At 46.5% G+C, this 26934-nt stretch overlaps 11 protein-coding genes across 11 annotated transcripts; 4 read left to right on the top strand and 7 right to left on the bottom strand.

Moving 5' to 3' along the window:
- Positions 1–2577: 2577 nt before the first annotated feature.
- Positions 2578–2871, top strand: N7483_011461 (uncharacterized protein; the record flags this gene model as incomplete). The annotated part of the gene is made up of 1 exon (XM_057094888.1): positions 2578–2871. One exon carries the CDS (start codon positions 2578–2580, stop codon positions 2869–2871), a length of 294 nt encoding a protein of 97 aa, XP_056940859.1.
- A 1828-nt stretch (positions 2872–4699) lies between these two features.
- On the bottom strand, positions 4700–5542 carry N7483_011460 (uncharacterized protein; the record flags this gene model as incomplete). The annotated part of the gene is made up of 2 exons (XM_057094887.1): positions 4700–5420; positions 5472–5542. 2 exons carry the CDS (start codon positions 5540–5542, stop codon positions 4700–4702), a joined length of 792 nt encoding a protein of 263 aa, XP_056940858.1.
- Positions 5543–5596: 54 nt separating this feature from the next.
- Positions 5597–5824, bottom strand: N7483_011459 (uncharacterized protein; the record flags this gene model as incomplete). Its single annotated transcript, XM_057094886.1, has 1 exon — positions 5597–5824. The coding sequence occupies one exon, from the start codon at positions 5822–5824 to the stop codon at positions 5597–5599; it is 228 nt and encodes a 75-aa protein (XP_056940857.1).
- A 215-nt stretch (positions 5825–6039) lies between these two features.
- Positions 6040–8334, bottom strand: N7483_011458 (glycerol-3-phosphate dehydrogenase GUT2; the record flags this gene model as incomplete). The annotated part of the gene is made up of 4 exons (XM_057094885.1): positions 6040–6122; positions 6185–7513; positions 7562–7821; positions 7904–8334. 4 exons carry the CDS (start codon positions 8332–8334, stop codon positions 6040–6042), a joined length of 2103 nt encoding a protein of 700 aa, XP_056940856.1.
- Positions 8335–10199: 1865 nt separating this feature from the next.
- N7483_011457 (uncharacterized protein) lies at positions 10200–11662 on the top strand (the record flags this gene model as incomplete). The annotated part of the gene is made up of 5 exons (XM_057094884.1): positions 10200–10447; positions 10496–10827; positions 11204–11211; positions 11261–11426; positions 11484–11662. 5 exons carry the CDS (start codon positions 10200–10202, stop codon positions 11660–11662), a joined length of 933 nt encoding a protein of 310 aa, XP_056940855.1.
- A 748-nt stretch (positions 11663–12410) lies between these two features.
- On the top strand, positions 12411–14171 carry N7483_011456 (cytochrome P450; the record flags this gene model as incomplete). Its single annotated transcript, XM_057094883.1, has 4 exons — positions 12411–12779; positions 12848–13605; positions 13687–13805; positions 13861–14171. 4 exons carry the CDS (start codon positions 12411–12413, stop codon positions 14169–14171), a joined length of 1557 nt encoding a protein of 518 aa, XP_056940854.1.
- A 649-nt stretch (positions 14172–14820) lies between these two features.
- On the bottom strand, positions 14821–15165 carry N7483_011455 (uncharacterized protein; the record flags this gene model as incomplete). Its single annotated transcript, XM_057094882.1, has 1 exon — positions 14821–15165. One exon carries the CDS (start codon positions 15163–15165, stop codon positions 14821–14823), a length of 345 nt encoding a protein of 114 aa, XP_056940853.1.
- A 1383-nt stretch (positions 15166–16548) lies between these two features.
- Positions 16549–17023, bottom strand: N7483_011454 (DASH complex subunit DAD2; the record flags this gene model as incomplete). The annotated part of the gene is made up of 3 exons (XM_057094881.1): positions 16549–16637; positions 16689–16748; positions 16822–17023. 3 exons carry the CDS (start codon positions 17021–17023, stop codon positions 16549–16551), a joined length of 351 nt encoding a protein of 116 aa, XP_056940852.1.
- Positions 17024–17371: 348 nt separating this feature from the next.
- On the top strand, positions 17372–19310 carry N7483_011453 (shugoshin family protein; the record flags this gene model as incomplete). Its single annotated transcript, XM_057094880.1, has 4 exons — positions 17372–17420; positions 17494–17908; positions 17959–18461; positions 18520–19310. The coding sequence occupies 4 exons, from the start codon at positions 17372–17374 to the stop codon at positions 19308–19310; spliced, it is 1758 nt and encodes a 585-aa protein (XP_056940851.1).
- A 228-nt stretch (positions 19311–19538) lies between these two features.
- Positions 19539–20105, bottom strand: N7483_011452 (PPP1R11/YPI1 family protein; the record flags this gene model as incomplete). Its single annotated transcript, XM_057094879.1, has 2 exons — positions 19539–19819; positions 19901–20105. 2 exons carry the CDS (start codon positions 20103–20105, stop codon positions 19539–19541), a joined length of 486 nt encoding a protein of 161 aa, XP_056940850.1.
- A 576-nt stretch (positions 20106–20681) lies between these two features.
- Positions 20682–24484, bottom strand: N7483_011451 (exportin CRM1; the record flags this gene model as incomplete). Its single annotated transcript, XM_057094878.1, has 10 exons — positions 20682–20922; positions 20974–21145; positions 21210–21588; positions 21659–21888; positions 21945–23187; positions 23250–23962; positions 24055–24126; positions 24195–24267; positions 24329–24358; positions 24419–24484. 10 exons carry the CDS (start codon positions 24482–24484, stop codon positions 20682–20684), a joined length of 3219 nt encoding a protein of 1072 aa, XP_056940849.1.
- Positions 24485–26934: the final 2450 nt, after the last annotated feature.

Here is a 26934-nt window from a genome sequence, read left to right as displayed (position 1 = left end):
AGTCACTGGTGTATGATATACCATAGAGCCTCCTTTATAGAGATACTAAGTAGATCTCGGCTGACTTGCTCGGGAAAGCACAGGTCGGGAAAGCGCAGTAGATATCGGGGATCTTCCGAGGGCACAAACTTTGGGAGAAAGTATCCCTTCAAAATCTGCATGACCAGCTTTGACCAGCTTCTTCCCGAGACTTTTCTCTTCCCGAGATTGTTCACTCTCCCGTTCTCCAACCTCAAGTCGTTTCAGTTCACGGGTGCAACCACCACCCACCCGAGATTTCAACCGCAAGAGATAACACATCATGATCCGAAACCTTTGCGAGTCCACTTCATATCATATGAGATCCATTTCGTATTCGTTACGGAGTAACTCACTCGGAATACTCCGTCTTTATATCATCCAGCCCTGTCAAGTCTGACCGGTCTGAGTCCTGACCAGTCCTGACAGTCCCTTAGCGAAAGGTTACCTCCAAATATTAGCTCGAATGCCGTTAGTGATGATGACGAAACCCAATTTCAATTCACAAGCCAATTCAAATTTTGACTCTGGTCTAATTCATTTCGCCCTGCAAGTTGATAAGGGCCACAGTTCACTTACGCATTAGAGTTGCGTGTGGAGACCTTCAAACCTTGGAAGCTGCCGAGTTCCTGAATCCTGAAATCCGTTATTAGCATCATCGGTAAATCGGTATGAGGCCATTTTTCAATTTCTCCACCAAGGACAAACCGCTTTATTGCGGCATTGAGAGTCTAGTTCGACGGGACGTGGGGAAAGCAAATGGACTTCAATTCCGGCGCAATATCCCGTCTGGGCTTTAGCTTCTCTGGTGCAAAGCTTCAAGGGTTGCATAACTCCACCAAATCCCCCTTTATTTTGAATTTGAGAAATTTTGAAAAATTCTTTTTTTTTCCCTTTCGTGCGAGAAAGTCAGAACCAGAAGCCACTAAATAGCAACAGCTCATCCCTCATTTCCGCTGATTTGTTCATTTCCCGATAGTCTCGCCAATTTGAATATGGTGTGATTATGATATCGGGATTTCATCCACCTGGACAGCCCTAACCTTAACGGGGCGGCTCCATCGATCGCGTTTGTACCAGAGACATTTTGAAACGGACCGGGAAGCGCGAGATCAATGGGTCTCTTGAGAGAGAACGAGAACCTTCTTCTCCATTATAGGAGAAGGGGGAGATTCAGAGAAGGGAAGATGATAAAGAGCGGAGTAAGTCTCCATGAATAGACCTTTCATACATGGGACTTTAATCCACAGATCCTGCGAGTGACGACGCGGCAATGGAATCTTCCCCGAATCTCCGTTGAATCCCCGATGTGATATTCCGAACGCCATGAAGTATACGGAGTACGGAGTACTACGTACAAATGTACGAAGTTACGGAGTACATGGAAGTACTCCGTTTATAATATAATCTCCACCGGAATGGGAAAAAAAAATAAAAGAAAAAAAGATCGACATAACTCGATCGACACTGACTCCTGAACTGCCGAGCCCCGCTTATGAATCAATCTGACATGAGTCAAGATAAATCAGAAACATTTGAAGTCGAAGTATTCCAGTGGAAGGGAGAGGGAGGGAGAGTGAGTGTTAGAAGACAAACATCTCAAACACTACAGACACACAACACCACAACAACCACCTCACACTACATTACTTACATTACTACACCATATACAACAACTTGAAACAACGCCACCGATGTGATCGAGGAAATTCCGGAAGATCCCAGAGGAGCCTCACCCAATGCATTCCGGAACGGAGTCCAGAGTTCTCCACTCAACTGACGCACCGGACTGGATAACCAGGTTCGGGTACTATAACATGAGCGATTCCTCTAATGGCGCCTCTAATCTAAAAGGCTTTAAGCGATATGTCCCTTGAACCCTATACTTTCTGGTATCGACGAATCAGCTTCATCATACTGGTCCTCGTCTCGATCCATATTCGATCCCTAGTGTCATTTCGAAAACCGTTACGCCTACGCCTTGCGGGCGAGCCCGAGCCCCGATGAACAAACCACCCCACTCGCCCTTCGCGGGCTTTGCTTTTTGAGATATGCTTTTTTTTTCTTTCTCAAAAGTCTATCCCGATTTCCCCCTTCATACCCCCTCGGCCGATGAGGACGAATTTCGCTTTATTTATAATTTTACCTTTCTTCCGGTTCTCTACGACTCGGCATGATCGCCGATTAGTACCTTACCTTTGTGCAACAGAAAATAAAATATGAACTAAAAATTCATTTTCATTACTTCCGATAATCTCGGCTTTACTAGGCCGAGTTTCTCTCTCAATATTTATTATTATTATTTTTATTTTCTCTGGCCCCCTTTCTCTTTCTTCCCTTTTCTCCACTTCGGCTCCATCTCATGATTGAAAAGGGTTGATTTTTCCCCTTTGGTCGTATGTGGTATAATACTTCTCTTGTTTACGCCACCTATTCTACCTGGGCAATCGTTGCATTCCCTCAGACAAATTTCAAATCCTTGGGAATCTGCATCGACTTGGACATTCTTCCAACCCCTCACGAATCAACATTGAAGTCTTCCGCAAAAATATATACACCATGCCAAACTCCTCAGAGCAAGCTGCAATTCGACAAGCCTTAGAGCGCGCCCGAAACTGTGAAAATGGAACAGTGGATACACAAACCACTATGGTTCTCGAGGCAGCAATCACAGATCTATGGAGTCGACTTCAAGCCGAACCAGATACCTACGTGTTAAACCGGGACGAGTTCGCATTATTCAATTATTTCCTTGAACGCTTCCGGGGTACAACAATCGCTCAACGAGCCGTGACACGATTTTGGAACAATACACACGGAGCATCAAATGCTGAAGTGGGGGGCAAGAAATAAAACCCCTCCCAAAAAAAACCTACCAACTTTTTTTCCCCATTTTTTGTTTTCTTTTCTTTTCGCCACTAGACCAGCTTTCAATATGCATGCAAGCTGAAGAGGCCGATGAGCTGATGGAGGGGCAAAAAACTAAGTAGCCCTTGATGGGTATACTTGCATATTTTCAGGGTTCTATGACATTGATTCTGATGAACCGACACCTATCAGAACAAGAAGAACAAAGAACCTTGTCTCAGCTCAGTCTTAGTCCCATATCCTCCAGGGATTCGACACATGGGCGGAACAATTCCACCGGAGGAATAAAGGTGACACAAACCGTTGCGCTTCTAGCGGTAATGGGGGTATAATGATTCGTTAGGAGTCAAAAAGATGAACCCCTGTCTAAGTCGGGACCCCATGCATCAAGCAGGGTATCTCCGCATGGCTATAAAGTACGGATTCTATGAGATTCCAGGAGAAGGATATTTGGAAGGGAAAAATGTAAATAATATCTCATGCATGTATATAAAAATGTTCAAATGTAGAGCTCGAATATCTCACCATGATATACCAGATCACCAATTTACCCGTGCACGCGGGGAGAGCTAATGACACGCATCTTGGACCCAGTCGCTATTTTCCGAGTGGCTCGGCTGATGTGGATAAGGATAAGCTGTTCTCCGGTCGTAGCGTGATACGATATATACGATTAGTACGATTATGTACTAGTAGTAATTAGTAGTAACTAGTAGTAACTAGTAGTATGAACTTGAAACGCATATATCCGAATTATGCATCTAAATTGTTAGTACTGAAACTAGCAATTAGGGTGAAGCTAAAGTAATATGTCACGATACATGAGATTAATAACTGATATTACGAGACTACTATTAATAAATCCGGCTACTACCGAGGTGTAGCACTTAGTACTGGGCCCTTGCACATGCCCATGCCCAGGTGCAGTCCAGGTCACTAGTATATCAATGCAGAATGCCTCGAGTATCCGAGGAGATATGGTTTCATCCATTCCGACTCTGATTCTCAGGCTCCAACCTAATACACGAAGAGATCGAACCAATTGACAACTTGAATGATCAATTTGCTGCGCTATGATATAATACAACTTTTCATACACCTTCGACTACCTTGACTGAGCTGTGTATTTCTGAGAACTCTCCATACACTGACCTCCATGCAACCTGCATGTTCACAACTGGTGTCAACAGAATCATAAATGAATATTTCCTGACCCGAACTCGACTGCTGACGTGTACATCATAAGAATAATTCAGTCTCAGCGCGAGTTGTCTGCACACGAGAAGCTGCCGCCTCCAGCCCCCATAACCAAGTTTATGTAAATCGATCGAACAGAGGAATAAATCCCGATAAAACACTATAGAAGATGTTAGTCTCGGTGACACTGAACGGGCTTGTAACATACAATAATTATCGCTAGGAAAAGCAATAACATGTTCACCGAAAACAGAGCTATCTGTCGCCGAGTCATGAACCAACAACTTCGGTTCAAATAGAGCCAAAACATGCCGGGGAGACCGAACGAGAACCAACTGGCAAATAAGGAACTCTGCAAGAATGATTAGCTGCGCACTTGGTCTTTTCCGGACATACATACTGCAAGTCCAAGTACGTCATTGAACACAGGAAGTGACTCCGCAATGATCCATGATATGATCCACAAGACTGCGCTGATTGCCGACCAACTAAGCCGGGCGCTCCAAGATTGGGCATGCATCGCATTGGTACCCCGAAATAGGTGCACATAAATGAACTTGACTGCCACATGTGCATTCACCACACCTCCGATGACGATCTATGGATTTGTTAGTGTTCAACTACGACAAACATTCCGAATACATACCGTCGGAATTGCAATCCCATAGGAGAGCTTGCGAAACAGCTCTGCCGCTGAGTTCAGAGCTGGAGATGTGACTTCCTGGCCCACGTATGCATAGATGACAATAGCCGTGACGGTATACAGAACCATCTCACAAGTTTGGAGAAGCGCAAGAGCCTTGGGAAAATCTTTGATATCTCGCAACTCCGAGAAAAGAGTAAAGAAGGCAACATGTCCTGCATATGCGAAAACGATATTTGCAATAGCAAGACAGGTATCATGCACCGTTGGAACCGTCGATAAAGCCTGTAAACTAGGCGAGTGTCGTCCAACAGTGACTCCAACCATGCTCACGAGAACGGCACCGATAATGCTTACGAAGCTAATGGGCGAGAGATGAGATAATCGTTCAAGGCGACGCGGGAGAGTCAAAATGAACGAGACAAGGACGCCGATTGATGCATACAGAATTGTGCAATTGGAATGCTCGGTCAAGACGTTCATCATGATAGAGAACGTCAAAATATGACTCCCCATTATAAAGACGAAAAAGAGTAACTGTGCAATTCCGAAGAGTCGACGACCCGGGCTTCCAAACAAGAGATCGCCAGCATCCGCCATACTATGAATATGCATAAATCGTTCCTTCAGCTGACCGATCGTATAACCGGTATATGTCGAAACGAGTCCGATTCCCAGAATGGCGGTAACACCCCTAGAAGTAGGTCAGCGGCAGTCATGGAACTACATCAAAGGCGCTACATACGGCAAAGGACCGAGAGTTGAAAGTGCCTTGGGCAACGCAAGAATCCCAAGTGAAATCGTCTCCGCAATCATGACTGTTGACTTCTTAGTAACATGCAAAGCGAGTAGTGGTGAGGTATAACCAACTCATGCCGGCTTGCCTAGATGCAGGGTTAATATCGGACCCTGGCCAGGAAATCCAAACTTCACTGACCACCAAGTCATCGTTCTGTATTTCATCCCAACATTGGTCTCGTCACCAAATGGATCCTGGCTGGGCAGGGAGCCTTCATCTTTGACCTCGGATGCACCTAACTCCAGCTCTGTGAACTGGGTCTTGGAAGGATATCCAGTTCCATCAGATACAGAAGTCATGATGAAATGAGAGAAAGAATGCAAAGAAATGTGTCACTAAGAGTACAAGAAATGGAGTTGGAAGTAAGTGAACCTGGAACATTGAAAAAAGATAAGAACCACATTTGGAACCATCCGGGTCGTGCTTGCCCGCTCATGTAATTGACTCAAAAGGAAATTGATAAACAGTAATAAACTAAGACATTTCTATTTGTACAAGATTCTATATTTCACATCTAGTTGGCAGATGCAGCAGCGTTGACACTGACAGCCGCAGGGGTAGTGACAGCGTCGCTCTTCAGGATGTCCGCCGGTGGTTCTAAAAAAAATTTGTTAATAAAGTATAAAAGAGCTACGGGGATTTTAATTTAGGCCGCTTACCAGTTCGAACCACAGACATGTGCTCCACCTCATCCACATCCCTCACACGACCATTCATGACCTCTCGACGGGACATACCCTGGAAGGCCTTGGAAAGACCCATAGACCGGAGGTATGAGACAGAGTCGTTCCACTCCACATCCTTGCGGTGAGCGCTCCAGTTCAACTCCTCGCCCATCAGATCAATGACGTTGGGAAGCGCTTCCAGAGCGGCCTCGGCGTTCAAGAAAGCCAGACGGGTACGACGAGCGATGACATCGACGGCGGTTTGAGCATATTCGTGGCGGACGGCGTAGCGGACCTCACCATCGATGAAGGGGTACAGGGTTGAGATACGCTGGCCGCGCACAGGGAATCGGGCGTTAGTGGGGGAGGAAAGAGCAGCAACCTGCCAGGCACGGTCTCCGTATGACTCGGTCAGATGCTTGGCGACATCGGTCTCAAGGCCAAAGTGCTGAATAAGGTTGATGAACAGGGTCTTGGAGAAACCGTGAGCACCGATCAGGCGAACCTGGTGGGTCTGACAGCTACCGTCCAGAACGGCACCATCAGCAACCAGTCCGCTACCGCCGACACCACTGATATCAGGCACTGCGTTCACCTGGCCGGGCTTGAGTCTGAACACATCGATAGCCTCGTCAACGGCCTCCTCGGCCATCTGGCGGTAGGTAGTCCATTTACCACCGGCACAGGTCAAGAGACCAGAGGCAGAAACGGAGATCAGGTGGTTGCGGACCAGAGCTTGCGAGCTGGTCTTAGCAGGGTCACGCACCAAAGGACGGATACCGGACCAAGCAGCCAGGACATCACTTCGGTCGACCTTGATGTCTGGAGCGAGGTAGCCGCGGATCTCGTTCAGAATCCAGCTGATATCCTTCTCAGATGGTTCGGGGTTGCGGGAAATCTCAGCGGGGGCATCAGTAGTACCAGCAATGGTGTTTCCCTGCCAGGGCAAGAAGAAGATGACACGACCGTCTGATGTGGCTGGGTCAATCAGACCCATGTTTGAAGGGCTGTAGTATCCGGGGAGAATGATGTGAACACCAGAGCTAGGAGCGACAATCTCCTTGGTCTGGGGCTCATCCATCTGGCGGATGGAGTCGGTGAATGGTCCAGTGGCGTTGATGATACCCTTGGCCCGAATCTTGAATTCCTGGGTCTCCTCACCATCCTTACCGGGAATCACATCCTTCAAGACAGCACCATTTAACTTTCCAGAGGCATCCTTGGTAAGACCGGTAACTTCCATGTGGTTGACCACAGTGCTGCCATACAAGGCAGCGGTCATGCCCAATGAAACATTCATTCGAGAGTCGTTGTGTGCACCATCTTTCATCTGTTAGCAATCTTTCAACAAATATTTCTGAAACCACTGACCATAGTAAACCATTGCTCCGAGGACATTGTCCCGCTTGAGCATGGGAAAAGCATCAATTGCCTTACTCTTGGTAAGGAAGTATGAGGTCTCAATACCCTCGGAACCAGCCAAGAGATCATAGGCCTTGCAACCTGCCCAGAAATAAGGAGCTTGCCACCATTTCTGGAGTGGCACCATAATGGGTAGCCATTGTGACAAATGAGGAGCTGTGTTCAAGAAATATTTGCGCTCACGGAGAGCCTCCTTCACCAGCTTGTATCTGATGTGTCCCTGGTTAGTAACCAAATCCACACATGTGTTCATTCACCCAAGTCTTCAGATCTTTGTTTGGGATCACTAACTGGTTGTAGTCCAATTCCCAAAAGGCCTTCTCCAAGTATCGGACACCACCGTGCACCAACTTGGTAGACTTGCTACTAGTTCCAGCACTGAAATCATCACGCTCAACCACGGCAACCTTCAGTCCTCGTGTGGCAGCATCCAAAGCAATACCTGAACCGGTCGCACCAGCACCAATGACCAACAAATCATATTCCTCCTCATCCTGACTGCGCTTTAAGTCCTGAATCTGTTCCAGACGGGATTTGATCTTAGGGAAGTTCGGGGGCACCAGTTTACCCTCATGGTAACCTGGTGGAGGAACGGCAGGGGCTTCGAGACCGGGGATATTTCGTGGACGGTAGGAGATGTAGAGAATGCCCGCTCCAGCGGCGGCAGCCGCTGAAGTATAGAGCAGCGGTCGCAGGAAGTTGCGTGAGTGACGAGCGGCCATTAGTGCCTATGTATTTTGGAAGACGCGTTTAAAATAGAGATTAATAGATATTCACAGAGGAATAGTCCCAATTGGAGTAAATGCGACTCAAGGACGCGAATATGAGGATGATGAGAGAATGTAAGATGAGGAGAATGTAGAGCGGAGAGTAAGGGATTAAGCCAAGGATAAGAATTCGGGATACCTTCCAAAGCGGTGATTAAACCGGGTTCAAACACGATGCGTCATTTGGTAAGTGGAGTTTATGGTAGCTTGGTCAGCTGTGGTATATTCCCACCAATTAGAGACTCGGGACGATCCAGGTCGGATTCCCACCCCGATTGCATGTGACCAGACAGAATTTTCTGGATAAGATTTTGCACCTATAATATAGATATTTATATATAGATTATAGTATAAATTAATATATGTATGGAAGAATAGAATGTATAAAAAAAATCTAGAATGTATTAGACTACTTTTATCCATATAGTATAATAGACATGGATACGTCGATGATCTGATGTCAAAGCTCTATGTAATTCGAGTTTGCCCTGCTTTTGGCCCTTAATCCGGTTTTGATCTACAAACATCTACTCTATGTAGACATACACTGTACACTGTACTACCTATTGATCTAATCCATATCTACAGACTACTCCATATACAGATATTCGATAAATACGGGATAAAATTCTGTTTATTCCGTATACAGATATCATTTCAATAGATTAATCTACCAACATTAATCTGCCGATCAATCATAGTCTGGTCTAGCCCGCAAATCTCTGCATGGGCAGCTGACTGCGGCTCAGATCCACTACGATCGCGGCCCCGGTTTTCAGGGGCGTAGACTCCGTAAGATCCACTGTTCTTGTCAAGGAGAACTGAGAATGAACCAGAAATGAGAACTGGTTCTCCAAACCCGGATTTAATCCACCTGCACATGTGAATATGCCTTGTTAGCAATTGAGCCTTGGAACACATCAATTGATATCATACTAGGTCATAATATTGATATCTGGTTCTATTAACACTAATCCACCTGGGTATAATCACTGTCTTACAGTCCCATTTAAAACTTGAGCTATAGAAATTAATCACATTGCAATGCAATAATTCAGCACTGGCCAAGCTGTGGGTCATGAAAATCCCCTAACATCGCCACGGGTCACGGGAAAGCTCTGCCAGTGGAGCGGAGCACAGTGGAGCTGCATTGTGGTATGCTGAAAGAGAAAAAAAAGAAATCATTTGAGTGAATGAAGAAGGTTTGCCTGTCAGTGGCGGCGCCCTTGCCCAGGTGTTCAAATCAAATCCCTTAATGTCTTACCCTTTTTTATACCCGCCAATAGCCTAATAACCTTGGAAGGGTCATGTGGAATTGCTAGTGGCTCTGTCGGCGGTCAACTGGTGTGAGACAGCTTGATAGTACCGTCCACGGGTAGGTGGAAAGTGAAGGTTGGTTTACCACTGTTGATCCGATGAATATTTCATGTGTGTGCTATACCATTGGGTTTTTGTTTTCTGGAAATAAAGTCAGAACTTGAAGTGTGTGATGATAAAACAGACTTCCAAGGTTCCAGTATCACTGCCTTAGTCACTACTAGTAAACCAAAAAGCCATTCCTCTCATATATTACATCCATTATACCAGTTGACGGTACTTGAGTAGTAAGTTCACAGAAAAGAATAGGTATATGTATATCGTAGATGTACAGATGCTTTAGTATGGAATTTCAACACAGGTGACCTGAATTAACTATATCCTTCAGGTTCCTCTCATATATTACAGTTGCTCAACGTTGAAGTTGCCTCAGGCGGAAATAACAACATTCCCCGAGTCTTGCCAAGCCAAGCGTGAACAACCTCCTGACACGAACAACAGACATGGCTCCACGCTTGGGCGTCTTCAGATCTGTACTTAGGACAGCCCTGCGCTCCTCTCAAGGCATCTCTCAAAGGTCATTCGTCAGATTGCCACTAGAACGGCCGGTCGATGAGGAGACGTTACCTCACTATGACATGGAACAGTTTTACCCTGTGCACATTGGAGATGTATTCAATGACAGGTACAGGGTCACAGGGAAGCTTGGCTTCGGAGCGTATTCAACGAGTTGGCTATGTCACGATATTCGGTATGTTGTCATCAAAGTGTAGAAATCGTCACTGCTAATGTTTCCCAGAAGCCAGAGATATGTCGTGCTGAAGGTGTCTACATCGCTGCGGAAATTCCCCACTGCAACCGACCGCGAGTTCAAGGTTTACGAGCACCTCGCGAAAATAAAATCCAGCCACCCAGGACAATCTCTAATCCGAGAGCTTTATGACTCCTTCGAGCTTCATGGCCATGCTGGGAAACACCGTTGCCTGGTCCTTCAGCCGATGCATATGACTCTTCTTGAAATGATGAGACTAAATCCAAGACCCTTTGACTTACCCCTTCTAAAAATGACATTGCGACGATTACTATTGGCGCTGGACTTTTTACATACAGAAGCCAACATCACTCACACAGGTATTATTTCTCTCCGAGTCATTTCCCTTAAACTCCAATAGGAAAATAGTAGCTAAATTTGAAATAGATCTAAAGACTGATAATCTAATGCTTAGTCTAGAGGATAACAGGATGTTAGCTGATTTTGCAAATGAAGAAATCAGACAACCAAGCCCTCAAAAAAAGATAGATGACTTTCGCACTATATACCAAAGTTGACAGTTCCGCCAACCCTCAAAAGGGAAGAGCTTTGGTCTACCTATTCTTTGTGATTTTGGAGAGGCAAGAATTGGGAAGACACATGAGTCTGGTCCTTTTATACAACCAAATATCTATAGAGCTCCAGAGATCATTTTTGAGATGGCTTGGGGAAGTGCTGCTGATATTTGGAACTTAGGAACTCTAGTAAGTAACGCTTAAGGTACTCTTTTGATTATTGTACTAAAGGGGTTAGATTTGGGACCTCTTTGAAGGGTGTCATCTATTTGGAGATATCTTTGATGATAATGGTAACCACGACCCATTCAAACATCTGGCATTAATGGTTGCATTAATTGGGCCACCGCCAATTGAATTTGTTCAACGCAGTGAAACAACTGGTCAATGCTTCAGTCACAATGGTAAGCGCCCTCGGCCCTGCTTTTCATTTCGACTAACTTAAGTTGGTATTTTTGTAGGCGCTTGGGTTGCCCATGAAGATGCGGTTGTACCACCCATTTCCCTGGAAATTCTAGAGAAACGACTTTCTGACACCGAGAAGGAATCCTTCCTTTGTTTTCTCAGGTCCATGCTTAGATGGCTGCCAGAAGAGCGTAAGACCGCAAAGCAGCTGCTTGAAGATCCGTGGCTGGTCTGATTACAGCCAATATCATTTAGATAATTATCATCCAGACTTGCAACAGTGTGGTACATATCTTGAATATGCATGTGTATATGGATACTGCCACCTCCAGGGCTCCAGGGTTGCCAGCACCTGGGCCAGCTGGCACTGCCAGTGGCAGTGATAGTACCTATGCTTGCCAGAGCTGAGAATATTACATAGCTCTGGGCCTCGGGAGGTACCTAGCTACACCAACGGCCCTGGAGATACTAGGTGGTATGTAGTAATAGTGATATATAAGAATTTCCAAGGTTGAACTTCAAGTTCGTTGACCTCAGTCAACTTGAACTTCTCGTACCAAATAGTACATACCTACCTTAGAAGCGTTTCATATGAGAATAGCCCTGGAGGGAATAAACATAACATTTGAAGGATCCTCGAAAGTACTACCGACTAGGTCTAATATTAAAATATCACCCTTGGAATGATGAGCATTGCGCAATATTTCCGAGAGTGCGGCATAATTCCGTCCGGCACTCGGTTGTGAATGACAGGGTTAAGCTGGGGAAGAGTGTGGGGTAACCCCCAGTATTACATCTTTACATAGGAACCTATAGGAGGAAATCCAGAGTAGATGACTACGGAAATGTTCCATCATGACACTGCATCCATGAACTCTTACCGGACCGTGACAGTATATATGATGGGACCGATGAGAAGTAATTACTACCTATTCATCAACTCGAACTCTGGGTAGTACAACTACACAGTACCCAGACATACTATGGCGACCGCATCGACAGTCCTAGCCTTAAAAGGCACCGTGATCCAGTATCCATGGCACTCACTCGGTATCTCAGTTCTGGTTGTACCAATCCTCTACATCATTCTCAATGAATTCATTCGTTCCTCCGCCCGTGTTAAGGGCATGGGAGGACCACGCGGATTCCCATTAATTGGAAACCTATATCAGATTCGAGTCAACGCAGCAGAGCAGTACCGGATCTGGTCTAAGAAGTTTGGAGCTGTTTACCAGATCCAGCTGGGGAATGTTCCCGTCGTGGTGGTTAACTCAGCTGCATCTGCGAAGGTGCTTTTTGGACAGAACGCTCAAGCTTTGAGTTCGCGACCGGAGTTTTATACCTTCCATAAGGTGTGTCAAGAATCTGACTTCAGCTGATACCGACAAGTAAGCTTTATGGACTGTGCTGACAATTTTAGATCGTTTCCAATACTGCAGGTACTACCATCGGCACATCACCCTACAGCGATTCCCTGAAGCGTCGCCGCAAGGGAGCCGCATCTGCACTGAACCGACCCTCCGTTGATTCCTACGTCTCGCACCTCGAAGTTGAATCGAGAGCCTTCGTGGAGGAACTATTCCGATATGGCAAAAGCGGCAAGAGTCCCGTCGATCCGATGCCTATGATCCAGCGTCTGAGTCTCAGTCTCGCCTTAACATTAAACTGGGGTGTTCGAATTGCCTCACAAGAAGAAGAACTTTTCGACGAGATCACGCACGTTGAGGAAGAGATCAGCAAATTCCGCAGTACAACCGGTAACCTTCAAGACTACATTCCACTTCTACGATTGAACCCATTTAGCACGAACTCCGCCAAGGCAGCAGAGATGCGAATCCGACGTGATCGGTACCTAGGATCACTGAATCGCGATCTAGACGATCGAATGGAGAAAGGGACCCACAAGCCGTGCATTCAAGCGAATGTGATTCTGGACAAGGAAGCCAAGTTAAACACCGAAGAACTTACCTCGATTAGTCTAACGATGTTATCTGGAGGTCTGGATACAGTAACCACACTAGTCGCATGGAGCATAGGGCTTCTATCACAACGCCCCGATGTCCAAGATAAGGCTGCCAAGGCCATTGCGGAAATGTATGGCCAGGATGAGCCCATGTGTTCATCGGACGACGATCAAAAATGCGCCTATGTTGCAGCTTTGGTTCGGGAATGTCTCCGGTAGGTTCCACATCATCATCCAAATCTGGTGTTGAAACCCTCCATCACGGATGCACTGACAAATTTTCTTTTTTATCGTAGATATTTTACTGTGCTCCGACTGGCTCTACCTCGTACATCAATTCGGGATATAACCTATCAAGGAATAGTGATCCTTAAGGGAACAGTATTTTTCTTAAATGCATGGGCCTGCAATATGGGTAAGATATCGTCACACAATCCAATCAAGCTGCACTAATAATAACAAATAATTAGATCCCGAAATCTGGACAGATCCAGAGTCATTCCGACCGGAGCGCTGGTTAGAGCAACCTGATGCACCATTATTTACGTATGGGATGGGATACCGGATGTGTGCAGGCTCCTTACTTGCAAACCGCGAACTTTACCTAGTGTTTATGCGGACGCTGAATAGTTTCCGAATTGAACCGCACGATGATACGGATTGGCACCCAGTTCGAGGATGTTCGGATCCGAGTAGTTTGGTGGCTATTCCACAAAGGTATCAGGTGCGATTTGTGCCCAAAGATCCAGTGGCGTTGGGGAAAGTGTTGGTTCAATCATAAAGAAAGAGAGAGGCACGCAAATGGGATATGACGAATGAGTGCGAGGGAAGGGAAAGATATTATGTCATTTTTTCCCCTTCAAAGTGGAGACTCTCATGAACGTGGTGGCTTGGGAGGAGGAGGAGTGATGCCACGGAACGATCAGCTTCAAAGTGGAGACCCGATTTGGATCTCCACAAGTGGATTATTGAGTCATTGTGATATTTGGAAAGAATCAAGGATCAAGGACTAGAATTCAGAAAAAAAAAATCTTTCTGTTCAGGAGGCTATTTAGCCATTCAATTGATTAATCTACATTCTGTATCCGCGTATCATAGAATTTGAGAGTTGCAACAAGAATAAAAGAATATGAAAAACAGAATACAGAAACACCAGAATACAAACAATTTGGTCCGGTTTATCCCCATTAGATCCAACGCCGTGTATCACAGATAGCCAGTAACCATGTATCATAGTGGAGAGGTAAAAAGACAAGGGGGGTATAAGGTTCGTGAAGTGAAGAGCGAGGTGGGATTCCAATAATCCAGTCCCTTTTTTGGAAGCAATACGCCTGAGTGTGTTTTTGTCCGAAATATGCAATGTCGCTGAGAGGCAGAGTTTTCCGACGGGATGAGTCAGTCGGGATGACAGAGAGGTGTGTATGATCGTATTAAGAAGTAGTCAATCGTCGCTTGAGGTCTCGAACAGTATCGAATGAGCTAGCGTAGTCTCGTAGTTCATCTTGAAGATGATCGGAGAGGGCAGCGTTGGAGGAATGACTCCGCAGCGAGGAGAGAGAAGTTTGAGATGATGAGGCCGATAGACTGCGAGCCGAACGGGTTTGTGGTTGAGATTCGATAGAGGAGGATCGCGAGTGCGAAGGTTTTTGAGAGGAGTCATCTTCAGGGGCCGGACGATCGAGTTCAGCGAGACGACAAGATTGAGAGCAGTAAGGACCGCCCATGGTCTGCCTGTCACAGGCGAGACAGAAATCCAAAGACCATTCTGTAGACATGGTTATGGTTGGATTATGAGAAATTGGTTATTTTGCAAAAATAAGCAAAGAAGTGATAGATGGTTGTGGAGAGATGGAAAAGTGGATGTGTAGAATTATAGTGGGTGGGGGGTGGGAAGATGAAGTTATTTGAAGGTATGGATGGGCCAAAATATCCTCATCTAACGACATTGAAAATCACCTCATCCGGGCTCCACCAGGTAAGAGCAACCCATCATGCCACAGGGTGCCATGACCACCTGGGCTGGATAGTCAACCTTAGTCAACCTATTAGAGAGTCGGACGAGGATACATTGCGGGGGCCATTATGGCGTGGCTCGGGCGCTTAAGGCAAAAACCGCAGTCAACCTCATTCTGAGCGAGCGAATTATGCGAGCTGCAGGAACCTGGAACGGGCAACCATCGACAGTCTCCACTTGAATCCAAAGGTTATTGGTTCAGTGCAATCCCCTCAAGCCCGTCATCTGCATCATCTGAGGCCTGAGCGTTCACTTCGTGTGCCTGATCACTGGAAAGATGGTGGGCGAATAAGAAAGGGTGACCATCCCAGATGGGTTATTTCATTGCTGCAGAGATGCAAAGATTCCGATGAGGAAATTGTGATTGAAGATCGAAGTGTAGTTGGTTGGTTGTAAGGTTTTTAATTGGAGATATTACCTGGGCACTATTTACTATCAAGGTTCTCAAGAACCCTGGCAACTTTTCAGGTACTTCAGGTACCTAGGTACTTATGAAGGTACTTACACTATTAATCCAAGGTACTCTCCATGACTCTCCCCGATGGTCTCCTCCCGTACTTTTTCATGCTTAAACTCACTAGTTTAATGCACCCCTCTCTCTGTCATTTCCATTCTGATCCATTTTGATCCATCTTAATCTTAGCGGCATTTTATGTTTAGGTCACGCGAGAATGCCCCTTCAAAAATGCGGGGAAGATTTTCATTACTCTAGAGTAACTTTCAAATAATTAAAATTAAAATAAAATGAATCAAAATCAAAATCAAAATAGAAGAAAAAAGTAAATAGAATTAAAACATATCATACATATGTAGAAACTTTGACATAGGCTCGTGCTGCGTTACATAGTCTTTTTTGCCCCCAGGAGAACCTGGTCGAAGATCCTTGGCTTTAGGGGGAATTGATTTCCCCCTCTAATATTGGCCACTGTAAATCTCCTTATCATTGACCTTGTCCTGATATCTTCTTTAAAGTATGGAGCATTAGAGTACTCTAGGACCCATAGAGTAACTGATTAGAGACATAAAGTGCGTAAAGAGGGGTAAAGGTATGCGTGTTCCGGGTAAGTTTCGCAATTATCGAAAAAACGTGGGCGCCCCCCGGGTCCCATTGATAATAATCATCATTTTATTTTTTGTGTTTCACTCAGCTTTGGTCAGGGATGCGAACCAAGGTGGCTGGCAAGCTCGGAGGATCTTCGGCTTGACCCGGGTCATGCAGCCCACCAGCTTTCTCTGCATTCCGTTAGTGAAATCTTTAACTGATAAGCTATATGCAATGCTTACTGGATGCGAGACTGATAGCTCGGAGGACATTGTCCCAATTGGCAAGAACGCATGCAACGGCTAGATGGGAATTAGAATTAGTCGGGTACTGTTGCGGTTGTTGAAAAAAAAAAGAATGAGCAAGGACCCTTACCTTCGGTTCCGTCCTTCAACGTGGCTATCTTACTCTCAAGAGCTTGCATTTGCATAGCGAGGGTGCCGCTCAAATCGCGCAATTGGCGGAGATTCTCAAGCTCGGCTTTTTTGGCAGCAATGCGAGTGGATAGAGCTGATGATGGCTGGGGCTGACGACTCCCGCCAGGAAGCATGGATGTTGGTCGCGACGAGTAGGCCATGACGATCAGTGTCAGTTGTTGTGGATTGAGTAAAAGGTAAAATAGAAAAGAAAGTTTGATTATTCTTTCTTTTTTTTTTACCCCTCTTGTTAGTGACTTGGGGTTTGTTCCTGGCGTTTCTGTAGATGGCTCTCTTCAATGTTTGAATGTTTGTTTAGTATGTTTCAGCGGGGGTCGCAAAACAAACACGACAAACAGAAAATCACGGGACTCAGCTATGCACTAGTCCTAATATGGCCAAACATCAACAATGGTGTTTACACTACGGGAGCACATACTAAGGAGTTTCACATTTCACAATCTTGATCGTCGCGAGCCTTCTGTTCCACCCGGTGGTCATAACCCATCATGGCGAGGCTCAACGATTATACGGCTCCCGCAGAGTCAATCGAAGCCCGTAAGTGCAAGTCAGGGGGGAGGAGAAAAAAAATCTACATTACGATTGGGATCAACTAACTCGTTCGCTCTAGTCAAGCGACGATTTGTGCGACAGAACCGAGAAATCGCAAGAGTCAACTCCATGCAATCTCTTCGTATCCGCAGCTTAGAATCAGAAGTTTCGCATCTTCTGGCCGAGAACGTGTCATTGCGCCAGGAAGTAATCAATTTGACCCAAGAGACGGAGCGATTGGCGGCAGCGAAAACTTTGCACTCGGGCATCTATGATATCAAGTCGCGACTCGACACGAAGTTGGCAGAGTTGAACGATCTTGCATCTGAACTGGGCATGCTGCCTCGGAAAGCGACCAAGCTTGACAAACCCGACCACGAGCGCCCAAAAGTGGCGGAAGCACGACCGCAGCCGATGGATTTGGAGAATGGCGTGGACGACGGAAGACTACCTGCCATTCTAGAGGACAAATATTACCCTCGAAGAACCTTTGAGTAAGTCAATTATACTTTAAAATAATCTCGACTCCTTCTAATTCGTGCAGAACACAAGAGATCCAGAATCTCGTTCGGTCAGACTCCACTCCAGAGCAGCCAGTCCTGCACCTCGAATTATCAGAAAAATCTCCTGGCATCGACAGCCCTACACCCAGCCCGAAGAAGCACGAACCCCTATCAAACATCCCCCTCGAGGAACCCGCCAGTCCCGATCCATTCCTTCCCCCCACCCTTGAGACGCGCAAGAAGAAAAAGAAAGCAGACCCGACAATCCCTACCAATGAGGCCAACACACTTTTGAGTGGCGAAACAAAACGACCCACGAAGTCAGGGTCCAAACGCAAATTCAGCCCGGATGAGGACGGGGCGTTGTCAGATGTGGTTTCAGAAAGCGACGAATTCCAATTTAGCCGACATATTCAAAGTCCTCAAAAATCCACCACGTTAGACCTAGGGCTTGAAGATCGAGCCTTGTCGCCAATCAAGGCTCCCGTGAGCATACGACGAGGATCAGCGGCTGGAACTATGAAACGGAAGGTTCTTGAACCAAGTAAGGCTGCATCTTGACAATGTCTATCTCAAACTCACGATACTAACCAATTCCACAGAGAGCGCAAATTTAAATCTGAACTCACCCAAGAAAGCCCGTGCATCATTGCATCCGGACAAGAAGATCTCCCAGTCAAGATGCGACGAAAACACCGTCTCGCCACAGAAATCAAAGATGGTAGAGAAACCCGAAAGGAGCTTGAGTCAGGCAGCACGTCGTCCTCGTACAGTGGATGCCCAAACAGAGAAGCATTCTCAATTGTCCGTGGATCAACCAATCCTAGTCTTACCAAAGGACTCACCAATTGTCCAAACGACCTCCATCGACAGTTCCGATGACGCATCCACATCCCGATCTTCACGGCGTCGAGGTGCGGTAGTTAGCTATGCAGAGCCCAACCTTCGAGCCAAGATGCGTCGCCCAACAGAGGGGTTCATTGACGCAGTTGGGAAGAATGGATCACGCCGATCATCCAGTTTCCAACTTGACTCGGGTGATGCGGATAACGGAGAAAGGCCAACACATAGTCCTTGTCCAGCTAGGAATGAGATAGACGACTCCACTTCCAACCCGATGAATACTTCGCGAGTTGATGGCTACCAATTATCAGAGACTGTTTCCCGAAGAAGACAATCTCGACGACACTCTTCGAACCCAAAGAGTACCCGTGAACCTTCGCAACGATTATCCGAGACCGTTTCCTTGAAAAAGCAATCCCCAGCCACAAGTTCATCGTTCATACAAACAGACAGTTCCTTCGAAGCGGATGATTCGCCAGACTGGAAGAATTCCGAAAGCTACCGTCGCGAGACGAGAGTAGCAGCTCGAAGGAGAAGTATGATGGTGTAGCCAAGGGCATGTCTAATATTCATTCATTTACATCTTAAACTGTTACAGTCGATACAGATACCCATTGTCGTTAGAAATAACATTCATTTCATTATCTTTTAATCAGAATATAAAGAGTTGAACCATAACTCCTAATCAGCTCGCTCATAACCATGCAATCACTAAATCATATGATAAACCAATCTTGAAGATGTATAACCCAGCAAATCCAGACTCCAGAATCCAGACTTAATTCTTAGACTTAGACTTCGGCATCTTCTCATAAGCATTGGGACTAGGCTTTCTCTTCACCTTCCTGGTATGAGAATGACCATGACCATGACCACGACATTCCTGAGAAGGACCTTCGCCCGAATCGGTATCTCGTCCGCGATGGTTATGGTTATTCGACGAGCGCGCTTTACTATAATTGATATCGGAATCGGAATCGGAATCGTCTGAGGAGTCTGAGGAGGATTCTTCTGAAGAGCTTTCGCCTACTGGGCGAGCTTTGTGGTATATGCAGCATACTAAATATCGGTTAGCATTACAAGGACTCAATGGATGGTAGAACAGTCTAAAAATATCATGGAACAGGAGGAATAATATACCTTTTGAACTCTTCTTTCCCATTCCTTCATTATCAATCACATCTTCACTCCAGCGAATTCGTCGGGCGGGCGGTTCATCAGTGGATGCAGGTGTTTCCTCGCCCCTCAACCGCAGGGTTCCAGTGAGTCGAACGGTGGATGAATCACGGGAGGTTTGGGTACTTGAGTGAAGGTGAGAGTTTTGTGGTTGGCGTGTTTGAGACATTGTAGTGGTTTGAATCAAATATCAAGAGATGATTTGAAAGGGAAGTTGGAGAATTGGATTTTTTTGATTTCTTTGAGGTTGGGCTGATAAGTGACGATTAACGATGAGAATAGCTCACCGCCTTTGAATAGTACCATAGTATGAATGCCCAGGTTCTTAGCATATAGATGCTATATAGGTTGATTACTAGTTACACTATAAACCACTGGAATTCTCAAGAAAGTTCATTTTAATTGATAAACTAGTGAGAAGAAAGCTATCTTAAGAGATATTAAACATGATCGCCCCCCACCAGAGGCAAGTCCAGAGTAGAAAACGGCTAAATTTTGGCATGATCAAGTTCACCACAATATTGACTCAAGAAAGCAAAAGAGCTGCAAAAGAGCTGCAAAAATTGAATCTATCTTGTATGCATGTGCTTTCCCAACTCCAGCTTACGCGAGCTGGTTCACCCATCATCTAAAGCTCATAGAGATCCCAACCATCAAGTCCATCATTTTTAGACTTGAACGGGGCGTTCTCAGTTGAGCGAGTCGATGCGGATTGGGGAAACTCTGAGCGCAGTTCCTGATCAAGTCACAGTTCATCCTCCTGGTCCATCTCAGAAGGCTTCAGCAAGCCTCCAACCTTCATCGCGCGGTTGCGCTCCGCAGTCTGTGCATCCCGGACAGCCTGTTCGCGCTCTTCGGCGTAAAGCTCGGCATTGTCGTCGGAGAACTCCTTCAGTGAGATCAGGAAGTCACGCAGATGAGTCTTGAACTTGTTAAGATCTTCAGTGTAGGCGAACAATCCGATGACAAATTGCTGGATTTGCACTCTGCAATAAAGTTAGTAAGTGCATAGTTCGCGGGGGTGAATATTGACATACTCTTGCAGATTCTTGAATGCATTCTGAAGCAAGTTGGCCACATATTGCTGCACAAAATCCTTGTTGGAGGTGCCCGCAGGAGCCTGTTCAGAGGTGTAGATAGGCTCAGAAATCTTTCCAGATTCAATAAAGTAGAACATGCGAGACAGAAGCATGGCCTGGGATTTGAAGCCTGAAGAATTGGGTTAGCACTTAGCCCAGTAGAGATTGGAAATGGGGTGAGAATGTTCACATACCCGCCTTGTGATCACTGTCAGTGAGAACAAAGAAAACATCCTGGAGAATGGGGATGTAGAATTGGCGGAAGAAAATGGTTGTGGTCTGAACATCAGTCTCGGCCATGTTGTTCATCAACTCCAGACACATGGTGAGACCGGTGTTCTCCACCTCCCGGTTGTCGTGCTTCGACGCCCACATGCAGGAGTCGATGACAAACTTGAACTGAGAAGCATCCAGCTTCAGCAGAGCTTGGAAGCAGTACAAGTTGATCGCCTGGAGCAGCTTGAAGAACTGAACGCGATGTTCAGGGTACTCGTGGAAGTCCTTGTTGATCATCTCCAGCGTGCAGGTGAACACGCTATCCATAATAGCCGGAATCTTGTCCTCCATGAGGTTCTGTAGAAACAGTTAGTTAAACACTAAATAGACTAACACGGGGTCAATGGAAGCGTCAGGGACTACATACGTGGAGCTTGTGAATGATTGTTGTCATCACATTCAAGACTTCCGCCTCGCGTGCATCCGGCACATTTCGGTGGTAATCGATGAGAACTGCCTCAAGGAGAGGTGGCACCATGTTGGCGTTAACCATCTCAAGATCATCTGACTTCTCCACATAAGTGTCGATAAGCTTCAGAATCTCCTTCTTGATGGTTCGAAGGCCGCGGACTTTAGGTGTCTTGGGGGCAATTTGTCCTGTTATAATGTCAGTATACTAAAAAGGCACCAATCTTGAGAAAAAAAGGGCTTACCATCACTGGCCACCGCATCATTGATTAGTTGACTGGACGCACGGTACATGTTCAACATGTCGTGGTAGATGCGGCCAATTTGGGAGTAGAAGTAGGTTCCAATTGATGAGCAAGCGGCAACATTAGTCTTCATGATATTACCGATAATCTTGATCGTGTTGCCATCCTGGAGAATGGCAGCATTCTGGTTAGCCTGGGCAATGATCTGGTCCCAGGCTGTGTTGGGAAGAGCCATCAAGTTCTCAATGAGTCGATCTTGCAGACCCTTCTGACCCTGGGCAGAGATCATGTAACCACAAGCCTCGTAAAAGGTGTGAATCTGCTGTGGGGAAAGGTCCATGGTGATCTTCCGCATGTTGCGAACGATCTCCTCAATGAAGGGCTCATTCTCGCCGGGCTGCAAAGCCACAAAGTGTCGTCGACACTTGTTGGCGATCTTGATGAACGTATCGCAAGCCATGTCCTGGACACCCTCGTGTGTCTCGTGCATGAACTCAAAGAGCTTGTTCACCACGGTCTTCAGGAACTTCCAGTGCGCCTTCAAGAACCGAGGGTACTGGCCCACAATGTACATAATATTACTTGCCACCACGGCCTTGTTGTCCTTTCCACGCTTCTGCTCGGTCAGACCAAGCAGATCCTTGATCACAGTAACAAGGAAACGCTTCTCGGTCTCCTCATTCATGGCTCCGGAGATCGAACCAATCGCCCAGCACAGGGTGTTGCAGTTCACCCAAGACCATTCCGATCCGTCCACCTGCTTGCCCAGCTTATCGATCATGATGTTCTCTGTGTCCACGACATCCAAGTGGGTGAGGTAAACCAGACACTCTCGGATAGTCTTGTAGAGCTGAATGGTGTCACTCTCCTTGACAAACTCACGGACGATCTCGCCCTCGTCATTCTCCACAATCAACACCTCCTCAGGACGAACCATCTTCTCAATCATGACCTGACGGAGGTTTGTGAGAACCTTTTCGTACTTGTGCTTGCGGAGGGGGTAGTTGGCGAGAGTGCTGGGGTGAGGGGCACCGCCGTTTGCCAAACCACTCACACCCATCGAGACGAGCGGGTTGATGTCGGTAATGGGGAGTTGTTGCATCTCTTCGTAGAGTTCCTGCACCAGTCGGGTCCAGTAATCTAAGCAAATCTTGAAGACCTCTCGGTCCTCAATCTGGCTGACGCGAATCAGGTAGAAGTGGGCGTGGGTGAGATAATCTTGGTTGGGCAGTTTCTCGATGAGCTAGGTTTTTATTAGCACATGGGCGTGGGATAACAAGGTCAAAAAAGAACAAGACAACTTACGTCCAAGTGAGCACTGAAGAAACTGGACAAGAAGAGAGCTAAATTGGCCACAAACTCCTGGTCTCTGCTGTTGCTCTGCGCGTAGGTCTCCTTGAGGTCCAAGGTCAAGGGAATGACGCTGGAGACGGATTCCAATGTCTCCGTAAACATATGAACGAGTCTTTCGTCATAGTTGTACGGGGCGCCAATTTGCAGACCACCAATCTCGGTCAGACACTTCAAGGTGACGTTGCGGAATTCGGGGACGCCCAAGAATCGGGTGAGAAGTGTGTTGATGATGGGGGTTTCGAAGATGTAGCCCAATGGGATCCAGTTGAGGAAGCGCAGTAGGGTTTCGAGGGTGGCCTTCACCAAAGATGGCTGGTTGGCAGTGTTCAGAACCTCGGAACAAAGTTGGAAGATCGAGGCGAACTCCTGGGTCATGGAGGTTTTCAAGTTCCGGGCCTTGACCGATGTCATCTGGTCTTGCGAAAAGTCGAAGACCTCCTCGGACAAGAGACGCAGAATTGCCATGTTGTTTTCACAGATGGAGAGACTGGAGTGGCAGGAGGAGATAATCTCGTTGATGAAGGTAGGCCAGTTGTGAGGCCATTCCTGCTTCAGGATGGAGACCAAGACCAGGTTCAATTTGTTCAAGAACGCGCGCTCGGTTCGCAGTTTCTCCTCTGAGCCGGAGTTTTCGATGATGAAGTTGACAATGAAATTTCGGATTCCTAAGAAATAGAGCTTGTTAGACCGGGACGGGGAGAGGAGAAGATCAAAAGAAACGAAGAATGGAAAACACGGAGAAAAGAGAATTCAATACCTTGACACTGATCTCTTGGAAGCACTTTCCATCGGGTCATGATCACATCGTCGAGGACTTGGAGGGCGATGTCTAGGATTGATCAGTATTTACACATCCATGGCATAGCCAAACTACTTCGTCTCATATTCAACACGTACATTTGGTCTGGGGATATGTCGCCTCCTGCAGGATGTTTCCGACAGTGACCCAGGCATCAGGGTTTTGTTTGAACTAAATGAACGGGTGAGTATTATGGGGCGAGGTATCGCATCGTGGATAGACAAAGGCTTACTTCGGTGAGGGTCTGCTGGGCTTGTTTTTGCTGCGCCAGGTTAGTTTGGCCATCCGGAGAGGGGTATCAGAGATTTGCATGAAGACTTACCACGTCGCCCTTGCCTTCAAAGAAGGCGCGGACCGTGTTGTCCAGCTCTTGTACAGAAACAGACATGGCGCCGCAGAGATTGGCGAAGTCGCCGGGATGACGCAGGCGTCACAACAATCCCTCCCCGCTGACAAAAAGGTAGGGGAAAGTGAAAAAGAAAAGAGAGGCGATCGACGAGGGGGGTCTAAAAAAAAGAATTGGCAGAGACCGATACACCCACGTCACAGGTCGGAGATGGAAGAGGGGAAAAGGAAGAGAGGGGTGGAAGAATAAGAACCGGTTAGGTTAGGGGAGGAGGACTGGTGGGGTAAGGTAGAAATGTTGGAGGGGTTGAATAATTCTGGACTTGAAGAGATGTGGAATAAGCCAGTCAAAGCTTTGATCAACTTTGAAGGGACGCAAGAGGCGATCGACCGCAAGAGGCTCTAAGAGGGAAGTCGAGAAGAGCTCTCATTGACACTGGCGGTGAAGCGCGTTGCCGTTGATTGTGTTGTGAGGGACTCGGGATCTTAGTCAGCGTAGCTATAACCTCCCGGTCCACCACCTGGGCAACTGGCAGACTTAACTGAGTGTATTAGGCACTAACCTTGGAAGTAGGTAGCACACTTGAGTATTTAACCTTGGAACTACGTGATTCAATAATAGTCTGAAATCTTTATTTTAACAACTCTTATTATGTATATTTTCCACCTAGATATGAATGATCCAATGTTACCAAGGTATAATGTTCAAGGCATTATTCAGCCTTAGACTGCACATGTGCATATAAGGTGAACAGTTGACTACTACAAACTACGTACATATACTCTAGTGGGGCAGGGCCAGACCTTCCCAAGCTCCGAACCCAGGAGTGTGGTCGAGTCGATTTACCAATTTCAATTTTCTCGGTATTTTCGGATTTCAGATTTTTTGGGAATATTTTAATATTTTATTTTTGATATTTCTTTTTTTTTCCCACAGCCCCCTCTTTGTTGCAGGGGTATTTCCAAGGTTGGGACCGGGGGACGAAAAGAGAGTTCCCACTAGAGAGAAAGCGACCAAGCGATCCCCCCCCCTCCCCGCCCATTACTCCGTACCCAGTACTACAAACAATAAAGAGAAGACTATACTACATCATATATAGTTAATACTATAAATTTAATTTTATTCTATAATATACTAAAAAATCAGATCATAATAATCTAAAATAAAAATTATGGGGAAAAAGGATTAAAAAGAGAGAGATAATGGAGGGGAGACCAAAAACACACTAGGATGTGACTAGGTGACTAGAGTCAGCCAGTGCAGCGCGCGGAGGGTGACCAGCTGATAAGCGATGCATAACCGCCCAATGCGCCCACGCGGCGCCAATGGCGAATGTGGAATCGCGTCCACTTACAGAAAGACCGAAGCCGCCCAAAACTTGCGCGCCCCACTCTACCTCGACTTTGCATGGACACACGGGGCGCCTGGGAACGCGCGCCATTATCGCTCCCGGTCGCCTGGGAAATGATGGGTGTCTCAGACCCGCGCACTTTCACTCTCTTCATGGCGCCTGTGTCTTCCGATTGGTAGATGGTGTGACGCCGTCCTTGCCGATCTCGCGCGCCAACATCATCCGTTCCTTTTCCACCCAAACCTAGGGGGGAAAAAAGGAAAAATAAAAAGGGAGGGAGGTGGAGGAGGGGGGAGGGATTTTTTTTTCATCCCTCAACTTTGTAAACTTGGGGGCCATTGGGGGCGTTAGAAGAAGACATGATTTAATAGAGACTCTTAAAGAGTATGTAGATGGGAAAATAAGATAGAAAGGGAAGGGCGGCTTCTCTCTCCCACACACACGCTCTTTCCCTCTTTTTTTCCCTCTTTCCCTCTTTACACTGTATTTCCCTCTTATTAACTAGTCTTATTCCCTTCTGGTTACTTGTAGTCTCTCTTATAGGAACTCTCTATATTATTAGCCCCTCTTCCTTTTTCCCTTTCCTTTTTTCCCTTTTCTCTCACCTTTCTCCCTTCCCCTTGTTCCCCCTTTTACTTTCCCCCCAATTCATTCCTTTATTATTAATAAATTTTGTTCCCCTTTCTGGGTGAGAGGTCTTAGCCTCGGGCACTGATCCCAACCCGCACCTCGAGCGCCCCACCCCAGACGACGCTCAGACGACACCGAGACGAGGTTAACGCGATCTATCTCAGGAAGTTTCACTCTTCCTGTCATCGCATTCTCAAAGAAATTCCCTTTCAAAGAGTTCCTCCAAAACACAGAATACCCCCATTGATCCTAAGCGCGGGAGTTCTGAACAAGCCGCTCGTGTTGAATCTCGGCAACTTCCCGCGCGCGTCTGCGGAAGACAAAGACCGTGTCCCCCGGCGCATCCTCGAGGTCACTGAGAGAGACATTGTCTTTTTTTCTTTTCTTTTTTTTTTTCTTTTGTCCCGTTTTTCCCTTTTTACTATTCTCTCCGCGGTGTAAGACAGACAAAAAAACAAAAAGACTTTGCGACAATACATCGGGGTGAGACAAAAACCACCCAGTTGACGCA

This window comes from Penicillium malachiteum (assembly GCF_028827825.1).
Source record: "Penicillium malachiteum strain IBT 17515 chromosome Unknown utg000005l:1.0-9002435.0:326005.0-9005861.0, whole genome shotgun sequence".
Classification (NCBI taxonomy): Eukaryota; Fungi; Ascomycota; class Eurotiomycetes; order Eurotiales; family Aspergillaceae; genus Penicillium; species Penicillium malachiteum.
The sequence above is the reverse complement of the archived record's forward strand: the minus strand, read 5'-3'. Positions and strand labels throughout refer to the sequence as shown.